The sequence below is a fragment of the Gymnoscopelus microlampas genome (genome assembly GCF_963454915.1).
Source record: "Gymnoscopelus microlampas genome assembly, chromosome: 7".
Classification (NCBI taxonomy): Eukaryota; Metazoa; Chordata; class Actinopteri; order Myctophiformes; family Myctophidae; genus Gymnoscopelus; species Gymnoscopelus microlampas.
The window spans coordinates 36816281-36836453 of NC_139944.1; the positions used below are offsets into that span (position 1 = coordinate 36816281).

The window sequence follows — 20173 nt, forward strand, 5'->3', positions numbered from 1 at the left end:
TGGTTGAATTACGCTTCACCACTGAATTGATTGATTTTGGAAATCCTTTGAATGTGACAGAATCCTATAAAGGGCAGTTTCGATCTTTTTGATCGGTTGCTCTGACTCGGGGACCAGTGGACCTTTATTTTCCCCTTGGAGCGTTTTTCCTCGTTTCAGCCTCATCCTCATCTCCGTATTGGTGACATAGTGGAGATCATAAGGAGGGAACACCGGATAAAACGGTAACCGGAAGACTCGCCCCAAAACACGCTCGCCCCCATTTTTTTTATTTTGCGGACCATCGGTTCTTGTATTAGTTTTACTGAGGATAAGGTAGACATACGTTTAGGGTTAGGTATAGTTTGACTGAGGTTACGTTTAGGAATAAGGTTAGGTTTTGGCACCGTTTTTTACTAAGATTACGTTTAGGAATAAGGTTAGGTTGTTTAGGCATAGTTTTACTGAGGTTACGTTTAGGAATAGCAGGTGAATACCGCCGGATTTGCCCCGGGGCGACTGTGTTTTGGGGCGAGAGTTTTGGCATTCGATAAAACAGCTGTGTGAGGAAAAATGCAACCTTCGCAAGAAACCTCCAAAATGTACCATGACAACTACATGCGGAACTCACACGCCATCGGGGTCCTCTGGGCCATATTCACCATATGTTTGGCCATTATCAACGTGGTGGTGTTCATGCAGCCCTACTGGGTCGGGGACAGCATGAACACCCCGCACGCCGGTTACTTCGGCTTGTTTCACTACTGCGTGGGCATCGGCGACTCCAACCGGGAGTTCACGTGTCAAGGGACCTTCGGCGACTTCAGTTCCATCTCCTCGGGCGCCTTCAAGGCAGCCTCCTTCTTCGTGTTGATGTCCATGGTGCTCATCTTGAGCTGCATCGCCTGCTTCGTGTTGTTTTTCTTCTGCAACACCGCCACCGTCTACAAGACGTGCGCCTGGATGCAGCTGCTCTGCGGTAAGTCTGAGAGACTGCATGGCGTTTGGGTTGTTGTTGATCCATAACGCTCACAACAATGGGGAACATCATCCATTCTGTAGTACACGATCACTGGAGCAGTGGTGGGGAAAAAAATACTCACATTGTTTTTTACTTAAGTAAAAGTATCAACACTGCAATGTAAAAAAAAAGTAAAAGTCCGGAATTCAAAATTTACTTGAGTATAAGTACAAAAGTATTGGTATCAAAAAGTACCTAAAGTCGAACTCATTATGCAGAATTGTCCCATTTCACAAGTTTAAAAATGTATGCAAATCTTTTGAAAAGCATATCTACAAGCTCACAATGCCTCGCATAGAGATGCATCGTGAGCTTATAGATCGCTGCTATACTGAAATGGCTGAAATGTATAGGGCTGAAGTGGTTAATGTATGTTTTGTAATAATAATCCAAATCTACAAAGTAACTAGTAAGTAACTAAAGTTTTATTAAATAATTGTAGTGCAGTAAAGTACAATATCTGCCAGGAGTAGAAGTAAAAGTAGGCTACTGAAGTTACTTAACACCACTGCACTGGACTGGAGACCCTTTCATCACTATTCTCTTTCTTTCTTTCTTTCTTTCTTTGTCTCTCTCTCTCTCTCTCTCTCTCTCTCTCTCTCTCTCTCTCTCTCTTACGCGCTTGCTATATCCAATCCACGACTACAACAACATCAGAGTGTTTGACACAGAGACCAACTGCTGGCTGAGCACAACTTCTGCACAGCTTCTAAAAAGGAGCCGCAGGAGTCATTCAAAAAAATACTCACATTGTTTTTTACTTAAGTAAAAGTATCAACACTGCAATGTATAAATATTACAAGTAAAAGTCCGGAATTCAAAATTTACTTGAGTATAAGTACAAAAGTATTGGTATCAAAAAGTACCTAAAGTCGAACTCATTATGCAGAATTGTCCCATTTCACAAGTTTAAAAATGTATGCAAATCTTTTGAAAAGCATATCTACAAGCTCACAATGCCTCGCATAGAGATGCATCGTGAGCTTATAGATCGCTGCTATACTGAAATGGCTGAAATGCATAGGGCTGAAGTGGTTAATGTATGTTTTGTAATAATAATCCAAATCTACAAAGTAACTAGTAAGTAACTAAAGTTTTATTAAATAATTGTAGTGCAGTAAAGTACAATATCTGCCAGGAGTAGAAGTAAAAGTAGGCTACTGAAGTTACTTAACACCACTGCACTGGACTGGAGACCCTTTCATCACTATTCTCTTTCTTTCTTTCTTTCTTTCTTTCTTTCTTTGTCTCTCTCTCTCTCTCTCTCTCTCTCTCTTACGCGCTTGCTATATCCAATCCAAATTCCCACATAGCCCACACTACTAACGTTATTTATGATAATGAACTGCCTTCAGCGGTGTTGCGTTAAAGATAAGCAGGCGCAGCTCCTAATTTGGTGGCAATTTAAGACTAGCCTATTATGCACTTCACGATTAAACTCCTAAATTAAGCTTCTCGGTATACTTAGGCTGCTGTGACAGAAACACGGAATTGCAAGCTGTGTGTGTGTGTGTGTGTGTGTGTGTGTGTGTGTGTGTGTGTGTGTGTGTGTGTGTGTGTGTGTGTGTGTGTGTGTGTGTGTGTGTGTGTGTGTGTGTGTGTGTGTGCGTGCGTGTGCGTGCGTGCAGGAATCCCAGTAGCCTATTGAGAGCTCTCCTGAAATCAAACACTGCCATAGGCCTATTCCCATTTACACAAACCCACATATTACATGATTCTCTCCTGTGTTTCAACAGGTGAGAATCAAGCTTAAGAAAGAAGATAGGCCTACAGTTAGTATTTAAAATTTACTTTATAAGTAGGCCTATGACTTCTGCCTATATCGTTTGCTTTCTCCCTATATGTTCTACCCACACCACATCTCCTTTTTGTAGAGAGAGAGAGAGAGAGAGAGAGAGAGAGAGAGAGAGAGAGAGAGAGAGAGAGAGAGAGAGAGAGAGAATAATGAAGAGAAATAGGGAAGGAACAGTAGAAGCTGGATATTGGATAGGCCTTGTCGAACATAGCGAGGTGGACCGATGCAGTGTAGCTATAGGGTATGGAACATTTGCAAAGTTGCATGAAAGATGAAGATGAAAGCATCATATGTAAGGATGTCATTCCCTGCATGGCAAAATAGTTACATTTCAATGACTATTCACTGTATTCTCTAGCCTTTTCTGTTTTATTCATTATTTTCAAGTCTGACCAGTTTGATAAGCCCATTGTGTTCTACAGAACAGTAGGCTAGTAACCTACAATAGTGCTCGAGCACAATCTCATTTGAATTCAAAACTGAGTCTGTGTCAAACTGTGTGTCAGAAGAGTAGGCTACTTAATGGTGTTTCCAGTGCAGAATGTACTGGAAATCACCACCATTAATACATTAATACTGTACCTGTTTTATATACAAATTTGAACACAATTTCCCCCCAGACAAACATAAAGGTTATATGAAATACTTTAAGAAGTTGATGTAACATGAATGGGGGCTTTCAGAAGGGGATTCCCTTTTCCTCCTCCTTTTAGGTTCCCTTTCCAAGTGTGCTCTTGTCATTTCTCCACCGTTATATCCATCTGCCCTATTCCCCAAACTTGTAGTTTGTATTACCCCAGTTAGATACAACTTTTCATGCTCTTGTTTTTGTTCTTTGTAGTATCGTTAACAATTGGCTGCAGTTGAGAAGATGGTTGTTCAAAAGCATCATGAAAGCATTCAGACCCAATCTGCACGTCCAAAACAACACCATTCTTCTTCCCCAATCCTGTATCAAGTCAAGTTGTTTTGTTGTACAACTCTGTAGCATGCATGATCAATGAACTGTACGGAGTTATTTTCTGCTGGTGAAGCGGTTCAAGAACAGTCTATCTTGAAATCCTATGTCAACATAATACTTAGGCCTTTAACATCATGACAGTGTTTTGTAACCCAGGCAACATGTCATACAAGTCTTTTTTTATGCTGGCATGAGCACAGCTGTAAGCTCAGTGATCTGTGATAGGCTCCATAAGGTGGTTTGCTGGGTCAATGAAAAATAGTGCAGTACAGAGATTCTCTGAAATATTGACTGTCGGCTCCAAAGCTGCTCTATCTCTGACAGATCATCAGGAGTGGCTAATTGCATGAGACTGTATTGAACCTTTTTGGAGCACAAGAGCTAAGTAGGATATTGGAGGGGAAAATCCAACTTCTGTTCCCCGCCAAACGTACTCATTTCTCAAAGGTAGTCCGTACAAAGTACCATCCTGAGGCAGAGGAAAGGAATGTTGGCAGTGTTTTACATTGCATGGGCATTATTCCAGAATGAACATAAAATAGAACTGTCCTTTTATTAACTTACACTTCATGACAGGGGCGCCGATCCTGGAGGTGCCTCCTTGCCCGGGCACCTAGGAGAAATGCCAAGCCCATAGGCATGCAAATGAATGTGGCTTTGTCTTCATGGGGACTTGAATGAGTGCTTGATTCGGGTCAAGCACTGAGGAGCGCGCGCATAATTCGGCTCCTATGCTTCATGAGACTGGCAGACTTAGTGATGATATCTTATCAGAGCATAAAACTACGCTGAACAATCCCAATAATGTGTTTACATTTGCCAGCTTGTTATTATGACTTGTTTTGATGATTGATGATGAGTTCTCATATTATGCTTAATACAATTGTTTTCAGTTGGTCTTGGACCCCTGAGTTTATCTCAAATCACAGCTTAAAAATGTGTTAAGATTCTGATTCTTCGAAGGGCTACTATAGAGTCCTGATTCTGAATGGGTTTTTGGACAAAGCCACTCAGACACTGGAGCTTAGCTGGAGATTCAAGAGCTTTACTGGGGTTGTTGTTTGTTCGTTTTTTGCTGTTTGGGCCACCCCAAGCCCCCGCAGCCTTTTGGTGGACTCAGCAGCAAACGCCTCCGCTGCAAACAGAGCTGGCCCTGGAGGGATCTGGCGAGGTTAAGTGAGTGCAGAGAGTGATAGTGTGGTAGAGGTGCAGTATTGATGCTGAAGCTGCATTTAGCATCCTCTGTCCACCTCCTAACCCCTGTGTTACACGTTGATATGTTGTCTTTTCAAGAATGATATACAAATAGCCACAATTGTCCAAGAGCATTATAATGAGCAATGATGATCACAGTGCATCATAGTCTTGACATCACAGTCTTGATACCTGACTCACATACGTATAGTGAGACAAGAAATCTCTAATAACATTTTTGTGATCACAAATTTCTTTTTCAAACATTCTTTTATCATATGAATTATATATACGCGATACATTGCCAGCGTGGAAATATCTCTGAATCTGGTCTTTGGTCTGGTGAGGGCCTCCTTTCAGTGGGATGTGCCCAGAGGACCTCCCTAGGGAGACACTCAGGCATCCGTACTAGATGCCCAAAGTAAACCACCTAAGCTGGCCCCTTTCCAAGTGAAGGAGCAGCGGCTCTACTCCGAGTCTCTCCCGGGTGACTGAACTTCTCACCCTATCCCTAACGGAGACGCAGACGCCAACCACCCGTCTGAGAAAACTCATTTTGGCCGCTTGTATCCGTGATCGTATAAGTTTGGCCATGATCCACATGACCACAGGTGAGAATAGGAAGGAAGATTGCTCGGTATATTGCTCGAGAGCTTTGCCTTCTGGCTCAGCATCACAACATTGCGGTACAGAGACTGCAATACCGCTCCTGCTGCTCCGATTCTCTGGCTGATGTCCCGCTCCGTCCTCCCCTCACTCATGAAAGACCCCGAGATACGTGAACTCCTTCCCTACCTGGAGTGAACAAACAACCGCTGTGTGTGTGTGTGTGTGTGTGTGTGTGTGTGTGTGTGTGTGTGTGTGTGTGTGTGTGTGTGTGTGTGTGTGTGTGTGTGTGTGTGTGTGTATATATATATATATATATATATATATATATATATACATATATATATATGCATATATATATATATGTATATATATATATATATACGTATATATATATATATACGTATATATATGTATATGTATATATATATATATATATATATATATATATATATATATATATATGTATATATATATATATATATATATATATATATATATATATATATATATATATATATATATATATATATATATATATATGGAGTATATGTATATATGCAGTATATGTATATATTTATTTATTTACTTATTTTTTTATTCATTTATTTAATTCATTTGTCCATTTGTAACTGAGAGTGTATAAATGTAAGGGCCCATTTGGTTACATTCGTATACTCTCAGAGTTAAATGAACACTGGAATTTTACAGTGGGGTGAAATATGAAAGTATCAGTCAGTGTTTTTCTTTTTAAACTATCAGTCTTCCTTACACGGTTAACATAGCTAACGATGCAATGGGTGCCGCCCTTTCCTCGCAGTACTGACGACGAGTGCCTCTCACAAGTCACGATTCAGGTGGAGTCAGCTTTGGCGGTGGCTCCGCTGCCTGCCTTTTGTGTCTGCGTGTGTGGGAGAGATCTCCATTGATACACAGAGACAGTGCGGTAAACTCACTCCCATGTACTGCCACAGAGACAAAAGAGGAGGGTGGCAGCAAAGCATAAGAGTTACTAATGGATAAATGAACACTGAGGATTTTACTGTGTGAGAATGAATGTAGTCGTCCCCGCTCTCATCATGACTGACTCCAGCCATTAAGCACATCCATGTGACATTATCACTAATGAGACATACAGTATTTGCTCTCCCCTTTTCTCTGTACTTCTCCAACATTTTTATAAAATGGGTAAAATTTAGGCATGAGTTGAATTCATTTAATTTGTTAAATTTAGACCCATTTGGCAGATTAAGATTAGGCAGGTGTGGTTAACCACTTAAACCCTGTTGACCGGGGTCTCCCAGGGCTATGTATTTGGCACCCTCCTTTTCCCTGTCCACATCAAATCTCTTCACCGAAAATAGCGGATCTAGCTTGCTCTGCTATTTTCAGCAAATGTTCGCCTATTATAACATGCCCAGAGTAGGGATGCTAGTGTTCATATGGTTAAGCGTAAGGTAAACAAACATCTTTGTTCCATGTCTACACCTTTTAGGATATAACGTCATCAACCTTTTAGGATATAAAGTCATCAACCTTTTAGCGTCTTCAGCTTGTAGGTTACTCTAGGGCCTGCTGACTATGAGTAAAGTTGTCTATAATAATCTATAATAAGCAAGCTCTTATAATGAGGTCAAGGATTTTACACTTTTACACCATCTCTCTATAGAAGAGATGTCTCTCTATGTGTTGACATATTTGTTACCGTCTGCTCTATATGATGTTGACGCATCACAGCTCATGCGATTTGACAACTTGTAGAAGCAAGATAGAGGAATATAGACCAGAACAAAGAGTGTGTCCAGGGCATGTGAGAACTGATGAAATCACATGAAAACCATTGGATAAAGAAAGGCAGAATGGTAATTAAAGAAGTAAACAAAGGCAGCAGAAAAAGAAGAGGATTTGGAGTGTGTGTGTGTGTGTGTGTGTGTGTGTGTGTGTGTGTGTGTGTGTGTGTGTGTGTGTGTGTGCGTGCGCGCGTGCGCGCTGCCTGCCGGGACCTAGCTAATGCAGAGCTAATCTCTTATCAGAGGGGGATCCTGCCCGGGGTTGCACATCATGGAGGCCCACTCTGTCTACCCATAATCCTCAGCTCTCCCCTCTCCACCAATATTCTCCACTCCGTGCAAACTCCATCATCTCTGGCAGATCAACCCAGGATGGTTCACTCCTTCACACCTCCCGCTCTTAGGCAAGAGGTGAGGAGAGGAGAGGAGAGGAGAGGAGAGGAGAGGAGAGGAGAGGAGAGGAGAGGAGAGGAGAGGAGAGGAAAGTTAAGGTTAGGAAAGGAGTCTGAAAAAATGTAAGAGCAATGAGCTATATATTGACATATGACATTATTCACTGTGTTTTTTTATCGTGATGATGGATTATAGCAATCAGAGACAGGCAGGATGGTCTACAGCTAATTCATCTCATTTGCAGAAATGAGAGTGCGATTGCTGGTGTTCATGGCATGCTGACATACAGCTGAGAGTGATACTCCCAAATAGAACAGTTTACCCATGTATAAGGGCAGTTTACCCATGTATAAGGGCTACATTTTATTATAAATAACTAATATATAAACACAAACGAGTATGTTACTGTAGTTGGCGTGAAGACATCAGCCATTATTCACGCACGTCGTTTATTAAACTGAAATACACACGTAGAGAAATGTGTCCATCTCTCTGTTTTCCCTCTCTGGTTCTGTCTGCCTCCATAGTGTATGCTGGCACAGTCTTAGGGCCCTAGTGCAGAGCAGCTGTCCCTGTCATCTCCAGCCGAGTGAGCGTCTGTCCAGTCAGCCTGCAGTCTGGCACAGGACAGAGCTCCATCACAAGGCCCAATGGCCAGGAGAGGCCCCACTGCGGAGCTGCACCACAGAGCTGATTAAACTATCATCTCCGCCCGGCCCGAGAGCATTAGGCCCAAATCCAATCCCATTAGGCTAACTTCCTCTTACGCACGCACGCACGCACGCACGCACGCACGCACGCACGCACGCACGCACGCACGCACGCACGCACACACACACACACACACACACACACACACACACACACACACACACACACACACACACACACACACACACACACACACACACACACACACACACACACACACACACACACACACACACACACACACACACATACAAACATTCAACACTTGGACACATTAGGTTTCTTTCTTCTTTTTTCCTCACCCCAATCCACAGAGAAATGGGAGAAACCCCTATGCCTGCAGGGGACTGTAGTTATTTGTGTCTAATAATTAGCCTACATTGAGAGAATGCAGAGAATATCAATCTTACAGGATCTCTCCGTCGCTTTCTGTCCTCTCTTGCCACATATTCTGCTTTTGGTCACAAACTTCTAAGCAGGACTTGGCCTAGTTAGCAATGATTTGTTGCTGTTGAAGTTAGATTCCCTCCAAAGTCCTGAGTGTTCATTTAACTGTGAGAGTGTACAAATGGATCCTTGCAGGGGGGTTTTCAGTGGATCTTCCAGTGTGTGTCTGGAGGCGGCCATGGAATGGTAATTAAAAAGAGTGCCAACAATGAGAGCGATCTGTCCAGTTCCCAAGAGGGGGATTCTCAGCACGCTGAGGCAACGGCTCTCTTCGTTGTTTCTTTACCTTAACCGGACGGCCATGTGCTTAATGAGACTTGTTATGAAATAGTGAACATGCTGTATTGATAGTTAGGCGAGTAAACAAAGGAAAATAATTATTTTCTGCAGGGATATTTCTTGATAGCTATTATCGGTGTGTGACACACCATCGCACTAAAGGAGCACTTCACCCATTTTTAACCTTATCTTCATATAATTGGTCCTCACTAAGGCTCATTATAAAATGGCACAGTTTCTGTCTACTTGCATCTCACTGGTAGCCTGGTAAACCCTCCCTCCGGAAATCTCATTTCCATTTGATTTCAGAAAGGAGTCTGGTCTGAAACGCCTTTCTGCAATAATCGCTGTGGGCTGGAGTTGGGCGGGAGTAATACCGTTGACTGACAACCCCTTCAACCAATGATCGTTTTTCCCCTTCAGCCAATGAGCAGTTCATTTTGACGAGCTCCAGACTATGTGACGCAACGGGACTTTTGGGACGGCCATGCCGAAAATAGGTTGCCTTATTGGGATACATGCGTGTCACTCCCCGCCCCTGCCGGTTCTCTAAATTTATATTTTTAAATAGGCTCTGTCATGATTAATTGACCACATATATGAAGTTAAACAACTAAATTCTATCCAAACGATATCTTATAAGTAAATTCCGTGCCTCAAAAAAGAAGTTTGAAAGCGTTATAAAACTGAAAGTAAGAAGTGAAGGCACTCGCGCAAACAACAATGGCTGCCGTTCGTCTTTTGTCGGCGGCTCTCAGGCTGCACTCGGGTTCATTCGGGCTCACTCGAACTCGCCACCTGATTGGCCAACTGTCGCTGTCAATCACAGAACAATGAGCGACGACGCTGATAGGCTCGTCGGCTCGGCGAGCAGAGCGATTATTGGAGAAAGGCGTTTCAGACCAGACTCCTTTCTGAAATCAAATGGAAATGAGATTTCCGGAGGGAGGGTTTACCAGGCTATCTCACTGGTGGGCTATGGTGTATGGACAATTCAGAAACCTGTCTAATCTGAAATTTCTTTATTAGGAGTAACCCCTTGAGATGAATCATCTCGTTTTCGAGGGGGTCCTCAAGTTACAAATACACTTCATACAAGACAAAATAGTTTTTACAAACAAATCTGACAGCAACAACCAGACAAAACAAACCAAACAAGAGACACAACAAACAAACAAAAACATACAACGATAGCACAACACAATTGCAACAGTACACATAGCACGTAAATGAAACATTGCGTCATAGGTTGGTTATAATGATGATTAGTCAAAACATGAACAGGTAATCTCAAGGTGAGAGGACAGGGCAGTTTTGAACAGTTGAAAAGATGTTATTGAGCGAATATGAACAGGTAAGTTGTTCCAGTCCGAAGGAGCTTTAAACATAAATGATTTTTTGGCAACTGACGTGGATGCAGTTGGCACTTGAAAGTAAATTTGTGAACAATGTCTTAGTTGATGTCTAGAAGTGAAAGGTTCCATAAGCTGTTTCAAATACTGAGGATAATCAAAATAAATACATTTAAAAATGAACTGCAGCCAGTGCTGCTGTCTTCTTGATGTGGGAGATGGCAGGTTGAGATTTTCATACATTGTACAGTGATGGGTGACATATGGACAGCCAAGAATAAATCTGCATAAGCGGTTGTATATTGAGTTAAGTGGAAGAAGGTTAGTTTTGGGGGCAGGCTGGTAGACTACATCAGCATAATCAAGAATTGGAAGTATAAGTTGTAAAACAAGTTTCCTTCTGACTGTAAAAGTAAAGCAGTTTTTGTTACGGTATAGGACACCAGTACTGAAGTTGATTTTCCTGACTATGTTATCAATGTGACATTTGAATGATAGCCCTGAATCAAGCCAGAGACCTAGGTATTTTATGTGATCAACTGTATGCAGTTGAGTCCCATCACGACAGTAAATATTGAGTGGTTGATTTCTAGTTTTAGATTTAATATTCTGATTAGTTCCAAATAGCATCGTTTTAGTTTTAGTTTTGTTGATAATTAATTTATTAGCTGAGAGCCATGATTCCAGGTTATTGAAGTTTAATTGCAGTGTTGACTGAATTTGTAGTAGGTGAGTTTGTGATGTGTATATGACTGTGTCGTCTGCATACAGTTGGACATTACAACCAGAAAAAATAGACGGAAGATCATTAATGAAGATGGAGAACAAGAGTGGGCCTAAGGTTGAACCTTGAGGCACACCATGTTCATTCACTGCTAATTCGGATTTACTGCCTTGTATGACAACACAATGTTTTCTGTTGTGCAGATAGGAGTTGAACCAAAGTAGAGCATTTCGAGACAGACCAATGGAATATAGCTTGTCAAGTAGGAGATAGTGGTCAACCAAATCAAATGCTTTGGTTAAGTCAATGAATATTGCACCGGTAAGTTTGCTATTGCCAGATGAAGAGTATATATCGTTGGTGAGTTTTAATAGGGCAGTAGTTGTTGAGTGATTTGAACGGAAACCAGATTGAGAAGATGATAGAATATTGTATTTTGAGAGATAACTGGACAATTGGTTATAAATTAATTTTTCGAAAACTTTAGCTATTGAACATATAATTGAAATAGGTCTATAGTTGTTGGGATCAAGTTCATTACCCGCTTTATGCAGTGGTGTAATGCGTGACCACTTCCAGATGGAGGGTAAGTCATGAGTCGAGAGAGATAAATTAAACAGATCACAGAGAGGGTACATGAGAATATGTTGAGCAAGTTTCAGGAATTTGCTTTCTACTCCATCTAAACCAGGGCCACTGCAGACTTTGAGGTCATTAATGGCATTAAGAACCTCAACCGGTGTAATTTTCCTGAACGAGAATGAGCTGTGACAGGGTGGTGTGTTGTTGAAAATGACATAGGGATCATGCTTAGTAGGAGTACAGACCGATGAGAAATGTTGGTTGAAAGCTTGAGCTACTGAGAGAGGATTATGTAATATGGTGTTGTTGACTTTTAACTGATTACAACTAGCAGTTTTATCAGATGCATTGGTTAGCGTTTTTATTTTTTTCCAGAATTGTTTAGGATTTTTTGAATCACGGGTAAGAGATTCGTTGTAGTAGTTTGATTTTGAGTTTCTGGTCATGACTTTACTTTTATTTCTCAGCAGTCTATACTTCTCCCAATCAGCAGGATCCCTTGTCCTGCGGTACACAGCCCATGCTTTGTCCCTCTGCCTAAAAGAGCTTATCAGGTCTGATGTTATCCATGGGAGATGGCTACCCTTGACTTTAATTGTTTTGAAAGGGGCATGTTTATTGATAATTGTCATGAGTTCAGAGTGTAGAAATGCCCATGCATCATGAACATTTGAAAGGATTTGATACCGGTCCCAATTGACTGAAATGATATCATTAATGAATGATTCAACATTGATTTTCTTATATTGCCTAATTTGAATTAATTTAGGGGGAAGTCTGGGTAATTTAATTTTCCAAATGCAAAATACAGTGCAGTGATCGCTGAGGCAATCGGACATAATCCCTGATTTAATGAATCGGTTAGGATGTGAGACTAGAATCCAATCAAGCAGTGACTGACATGTGGGTGTGACACGGGTGGGCTCACTGATTAGCTGTGTTAGGTTCAGATTTCTAATAATATTTTTTGCACTATTAGAGGATTTGTCCGCCCAATCCTTGTTAAAGTCACCTAATAGTGCAAGTTCATTTTTATCCTTAATAGAGTTAACGGTGGCTATAATAGAATTGAAAGATTCAGCAGGAGCTGAAGGGGGTCTATATATGTTTCCAATAGTAATGTATTTATTCTCATGTAGAATGACCTTGACAAAAATACTCTCAAAATGTACAGGCTCAACTGTAGGCACAATTAGCTCAGACGCAAGATTAGATGAAACATATGTGACTACACCACCACACCTTGTACCTCTATCAGCTCTATATAGAGTATAGTTTGTTAATTTGATTTCGTTATTAGATATCTTATTATTGAGCCAGGTTTCAGACAGTGTAATTATATTAGGTTTATGTTGTTCAACCCACGGCCTAAGTAGATCAATTTTGTGTTTAAGGCTCCTGATATTTAAATGTATTATTTTATTCCTTTTACACTATCCAGATTGACACTTGATGTTTAGGAAAAGAATACTGTCACTAAACCAATATAGAGCATGGATCACAAATGATACTGTGCTAATCACATATACAGGGCATACATGTATAGACAAGACGAACAGACAAAGGACAGAAACAGACACACAGACAAAGGGAAACGGTGACAGAAAACACATGGAACAGAAACGGCCCAAGGCCACCCAGTTCAACCTTAAACCCATAGGTCCAAGGATTTGGAGGAGTAGCCTAACGTTGACCACAATTCCCTAGCCAAAGATGGCGAGAGAGCGAGAGAGAGAGAGAGAGATCAAATCCCACCAATCAAATACTGCCCAGGAGAGGGCCGATAGGACACAAGGCAAAATAAAACAGAAAAATTGAAAAATAAAACAGAAAAAGAAAGAAAAACAGAAAAAGAAAGAGAAGCACAAATACATGAAAGAACTACATATACATACATACACATATATATATATATATATATATATATATCTAACTATATAAATGGCGAGCAACTTCCGCGCCCTCGGTGGTGACACCCCACAGCTCTGTGATCGACTAAACACAACACCGTCAGACCACATGTCGCCAACACTGTCGCCACGGCGGGCGGCCTGAATTTACGTTTCGCGTAGGGCACCTGGCATGCCTCACTACACCGTTCCCACCTCGCAACATAATTAATTCTACTCACCAAATGTCGGACACAACGGAAGTGGAAGCAGCTTCGTACCGTTTACCGTGCGCACGACCTCATCACCACAACACCAGGCAGCCGCTGCGGGGTTTTTTTCCTTTTTTTCCAAACTTTTTTTTTGGTCACCATTTTCTCCAGGCACCATTTCTGGTGTAACGTCGGGTGTTTCTTTTCACCAGCCAATCACCTTTCACGTTGCCACGTCCGTTGCCACGTCGCGCTGACGTACGCTAAACAAGCGCTGCCGTGCGCACAATGCAAACGAGCCCAAAGGCGCGCAAAAATAAGCCGCCCATTGCTTAGACACAAAGTCAGACCTGGCAACGCAGCCTAGGCCAATCATGTGTGAGAGATCTACCAGCTATGGGGCAGAGACGCCACCGTATCTTAGCAACAACTACAGCGCTCACTCTCATTGGTCCTGTCACGCTAAGAGCAGTCTCCAGACAATGGCATCGCAGACAGCTTGCTGTTACTGCTGTAGCCATCACAGGCAGTTGCAGCACGACGGACAGGGCGCTGTGATAGCTGCCATGTCGCTAACGCTAATCTGGTTGTCATGCCTGCAGCGGCTGTGCAATCACTTTGTCAACAATGCACGTTCGTGTGGTGAATGTCTATATTGCTGCTCAGTTCGTCCATTGTACATGGTGTATGTTTGTGTGTGTCTTCTGGAGAACTATGCCCCCCCCCCCCCAAAATACACGTACTCACAACAACACCAGGCGGCCGCCATCTTGCAGAAAGGGCTGCCATTCGCCAGCTTTCAGAAAAACAAGCAACCACCTTCATAATTTTTTTTTTTTTTTTTTTTTTTCCTTTTGGAAATTTTCATCCCACGATTTCCGCGCAGACCACCAGGGGGTCCGCGGACCCCCTGGTGGTCCGCGAAACATACAAAATATAATTTCTTCTACTTATTTTTCATCATTTTGTAACTTTTACATTACACTTTCTTACAATTTTTTTTTTTTTCCCTTTTTGCACATGTTACTTAGACAATTTGTCTACCCCCATATACACACGCCCACGCGGGCCCCGTGCGCGTACATGCCTCTAACAGCCATAATCCCCATCTATACTGCCCACTCTGTGCTGCAGCTACACGGATACAGACACAGGGACACGGAGGGACCAACAAAGCAAAGCCCCGTGCGCGGCTGGGGTTGAGGGGGGCGTAGCCCCCCGAAACTCTAGTATATATATATATACACACATATACATGCATACACACATATACATACAAACATATATACACACACATACATACCTACATACATGCAACTATAAGTATACACACACACACACACACACACACACACACACACACACACACACACACACACACAGCTGAGTGTCTGAGCAGAAACTAGAGCATATAGTTGTAGGCAAAGTAAGATTTGAGTAACCTGTCTGCAGCCATCTGCAGTGTCAAGTCACAGAATTCAGTCACGGGTAGTCATGGAAATGACAAATCACTGCTGACGTCATCCACACGCGCCAGTGTTTACAGCGGCCGAGGAAGCATGCTGCATACTCGACGTGCCACTGACGTCATCAACGTGCGTAATGTTTACAGCAGCAGAGGAGACATGCTGGATACTCGATATCTCCTCTTGAGCATCATGAGGGATGATTTCACCTCCACCACTCAGCCAATACGTGATGCGAGGATTCCTATAGAGATTGCCATCGATGTACAGTTTATCAATGGAAAGACGAGCGTTCTTTTTGTTTTTTCTCGCATCCGCCATGACCGGGTAGAGAAGCCTCCGTCTACTCATGATCTCTGATGGAAATTGATCGCTGATGGAGTAGTTGGTGTTCTTCAGCTCTCTACCCTTGGACATGACAGCGGACTTCATCTTGAAGTCGGTGACTTTGGCGATGATAGGACGGGGTCTCTGCTGGTTGGTTCTGGCTTTCCCCAGACGATGGACTCTTGAGAAGCGAATGGCCTCGACTTCATCCGTCTTCATTTTCAGGTTGTGCAGCAGGAAATTCTTTACAAGTTCTTCTGGTTGATGGTGAGTTTCATTTTGACCTTCTGGGAGTCCGTGTACTATTATATTGTCCCTCATACTTCTGCATTGTAGATCGAGAATGTCTTTAGCCATGTTGGCTTTTTCATGTTGTAGTTCACCTGTCAGACGCTGGAGGTTGTTGACATCAATCCTGAGAGAGGCGTTGTCAGCCTTTAACACTTCAATAAGATGGTTGTTATATTCGACAGAGGCTTTGAGATCTTTGACATCAGTTAGCATCTGTTCAAGAAGGTCAAGCTTCTTAAGTTGTTGATTGATGCTGGTCAAAGACTCACGAATGTCCCCCAATGAGTCTTCCATGTCACTTGAGCCCATCTCTCGCCGATTGCGTTTGGCGTCAGGTTTGTTCTCCGCCGGCATATCGTTCTTGTGATATAACGCGTCGATAAAGGATTCCAACTCCTCTACCGTTTCATTCACAGGTGAATCCAGTTTGAGAAAAAATATTTCAATCAATGATCAGACGTTGTAGAGTGGCATAGTGGGGAAGTTTTGGCACGGAGTACAGCTCAGAACTTCATACCGTCGGCCATCTTGCTCTGTCATCATGGGGATTCCAAGATAATATAAACTACAGACTTTCTCTTCCTGGAAAGTTGGCATGCCGAAATAGAAGCCAAAAAAGAATGAAAAAAGATTGAAATCTTGTTTGAAATGATCAAACCTGCCTACTGATGATGTAGGCAGGTTTCTTTCTCTAATAATTAGGAGCATTAGTGAGGACCAGTTATTACAAAGGTCAATGTAGGATTATTATGTTTTCACTCCCATTGGTCTGTCCGTCTGTCCGTCCGAAAGTAAACAGCTCATCTCGGGTACCGCTCAACTGGTCGGTGTGAAACTTTACACACACAGTCCCAGTAGGTCAAGAAAGAGCTTCCACCCCAAATCTGAATCACACATTGCCTCTAAACAACACAGAGCCAAAAGCTATTGCACGGGGCACCACACATGCTACAAAGGTCACAGTTTGTTGCTGAAGTCATGTGAGTCATGTGACCAATAAACAGCATTTTGATATTCCATATCCTTTGCCTGCAGTTGCCTTCACAAATCTGTGGCTAATTTTTGTCATACATAGTGAACGCTCAAAAAGGTAGAACCCGTACACCAAAGACGGTAAAAGATACTTCTTTATTACAAAATGTACTACGCTTCGATCCACAGTGGATTGAAACATTGTCCGTTTTGTAAAAAAGAAGTATCTTTTACGTCGTTGGTGTACCTTTTTGAAGCCTTTTAGCCCAGCACCCACAGTCGATGTGCATATAGCTACGTTTCCTTTGAATATATCCTGAATGCACCATCCAATCATATCCAAATTTTAATCGCATGTTTAGAGGACTCTTCAGAGGGCACCTCCAAACCACTTTCACTTCTGCCCATAGGGGCCACCACAAACGTGAACAGCTGCACTGTCTGTCTGTCGTACAAACTATTTCCCCTGCAGCTTCCTCGTATCCTGACAGCTGTACCCTACGACCAACACAGCCCTGGGTAGGCAACCCGGCCTGTTGGGGAACTGCGCTCAGAGGGGCGCACTTTTCTAGTATTAGAGGTTCAGCTAGTACTAGATGTATCCAGATGATTGGTAGACGGAGACAGGCGGAGATATTTGTCTATATGAGACTAGGCCTAAAGGGCTCACAACAACAAGCTCGGGTCTGGTCTGGTGCATACACTCCTCCACCGGGGTCATTAACTGGTGCTGCTTTGCCCGCTGCGTGCAGACTGCAGACTGCAGAGTGATCTTGTTCCCTCACTCCATCCCTCTGTAAATCATCATAACCGCTTATAGATTTTTAATTACACGTTCCAGTCCTCCGTGGGAGGGAGGGAGACAGTATTGCCTTGTCTATTGCAGGGGTGGGGAGGCTTTTCCCATCAACCCAAAGCACAGGGAAGATAATTAGGCTGCAGGTACTCAGCGACAAATTGACAATCATGATCTAATATATAGGTATTGATTTCCCAGCTTGTTAGATGTGCATCATGCAAGTGTGAGTGAAGGAGCTCTGGGCGGCGGATGTCTTTAATGTGGATATTTCTCTTTAACTGAGATGTTTTTTGTTTTGTTTTTAATTGATCAAACTGACACACATGAGGTGTTAGTTTGTTCCTAAATGGAGAGTGGAGACAGACTTCCAATATACATCTTGTTAATGGAAGCTACAACCATCTTTACTCCAGTTACTAACATGCGTCTAGACTGATCAGGTTGTATTTAATTAGAGCTACATAGAACTTGAAATCACAGTGTAAATGCACCCAAGAGGCAGTAATGCTGCAACAGGCTAAATAATATCCTTTGGCCATGTTAATAACATAGTAAATGCAATATGCCTCTAAAAATAGATGTTTGTGTGTGCAGGAGTAGAAGCGCCGTGTGCAAATGGCAACATTACTAAGGCCTATAGTAAAATGCAGTGTAACTGACAGTGTAAAAATGGACCCTCAACACTGCAGTATGTACTGTAGTTAATCACTGATGAGGAGACGTAGCACAATTATACTTAGTACCCCAGGGCTCTATGGATCTGCTCCTTTTTTTCCTCAACGTCAAATCTCTTCACCAAAAATAGCCGAGCTCGCGCATCGCATTGGGACACGTTGTGAGCTTGTAGGTCGGCTATTTTCACCAAATGTTCGTCCCCAGAATAGAGACGCTAGGATAGGTATTAAGTGTGATAAGTGACCTGCGATATTTGCGACAGTAACTTCAAAATCAAACATTACATAACCACAGCTTGTTTTGATGGTCTATGAGACCATAACTACTCTGTTAACATTTTAAGTTAGCGATTTGGATGCTATCCCTATGTAACAGCCCCACTGTTATCGACACCACCTGATGCCAGCATGTTTGAAGGGCTGAGGGATGTTGTTGATATGTGAGTGAGTGAGTGAGTGAGTGAGTGAGTGAGTGAGTGAGTGAGTGAGTGAGTGAGTGAGTGAGTGAGTGAGTGAGTGAGTGAGTGAGTGAGTGAGTGAGTGTGTGTGTGTGTGTGTGTGTGTGTGTGTGTGTGTGTGTGTGTGTGTGTGTGTGTGTGTGTGTGTGTGTGTGTGTGTGTGTGTGTGTGTGTGTGTGTGTGTGTGTGTGTGTGTGTGTGTGTGTGTGTGCATTGAATCAGGCAGTGTGCCATTTATCTCAAGCAAGACAGTGGTCATGCTCTTACCTAACATTTACCTGTACTGCTTGTATATAAGTCAATTGGGTCAAGAAACCATAATAGAGTGTATGTATTTTGTTGCAGTGTTGTTTGTCTCAGACCAAGGACCACAATGAAAATAAGTCGCAAGACTTTTCTGTGTCTGTATCCTTGACGTTTCTACGATGAACATGATGTAACATGTGTTTATTCCTGTATAACGTCTAATAAAATTAAAATCAAGAGTGTGTGTGTATGTGTGTGTGCACGCACACACACGCACACACACACCGTCTCCAACCCCACCACCCATCTCCTGGTTGTCTCTATACCATGATTAAAGTTCTTTCATTCTCCTCAACCCCTTTCATCACTCATCCACCTCCCTCTCTCTTCCTCTCTCTCTATCACTGTCACCACCTCAGTAACAGTAACAGAATACATTTACTTGAGTACTAAGTCATTTTTCTTTGAGTAAGCTTGTAGATCTGCAATTTCTTTTATTTTTAAAATTTCTTTGAATTTTTCGGAGGAAATTTTGAAAATTCCAGTACATCGAAGAAAATATACTTTCTAATTTGTACTTTTGAATACTTAAGTAATGTATCTATACTTTGACTCAAGTAGCCTACTGGTGTTGAGTAGTGTGTCCACCACTGCTCTCTATCACTCACCATCTACACTATAAAATTGTGAGTCCTAATAGAGCTGTGAGAGTAAATCTGTAAATCTGTCTGTCTGTAGTCTCTCTACATTCTCTAAGGGAAATTGACACTCACGATCTGTGCTGTGCAAACCCCCTCAAGTTCCGCCGGCTCATTTTTCATCGATATCGCCCTTTCTTCTCCCACTCTACCTCATTTGCTCTCTCTCTCCGTCCGTGTCCTGCTCTGCATTTCTCTTCCATGCCTCTCTCTTAGGGTTGTCACATTCATGAAATGTTACTTGACGAATAACTGTCATACAAATAATTGTGATTAATGATTTCAGTGTTTTTGACATTGAACATTG

The 20173-nt window shown here is 42.3% G+C and overlaps 1 protein-coding gene across 1 annotated transcript in view; it reads left to right on the forward strand.

The window, feature by feature from the left end:
• Positions 1 to 552: 552 nt before the first annotated feature.
• The window catches only part of lhfpl4a (LHFPL tetraspan subfamily member 4a), a gene marked incomplete at its 5' end in the record, with an annotated part of 48510 nt that continues 28889 nt past the window's right edge, over positions 553 to 20173 (forward strand). Inside the window, one exon of the mRNA XM_084062436.1 lies at positions 553 to 958. Within this exon, the coding sequence (XP_083918562.1) occupies positions 553 to 958 (406 nt within the window). The remainder of the gene's footprint in view (positions 959 to 20173) is intronic.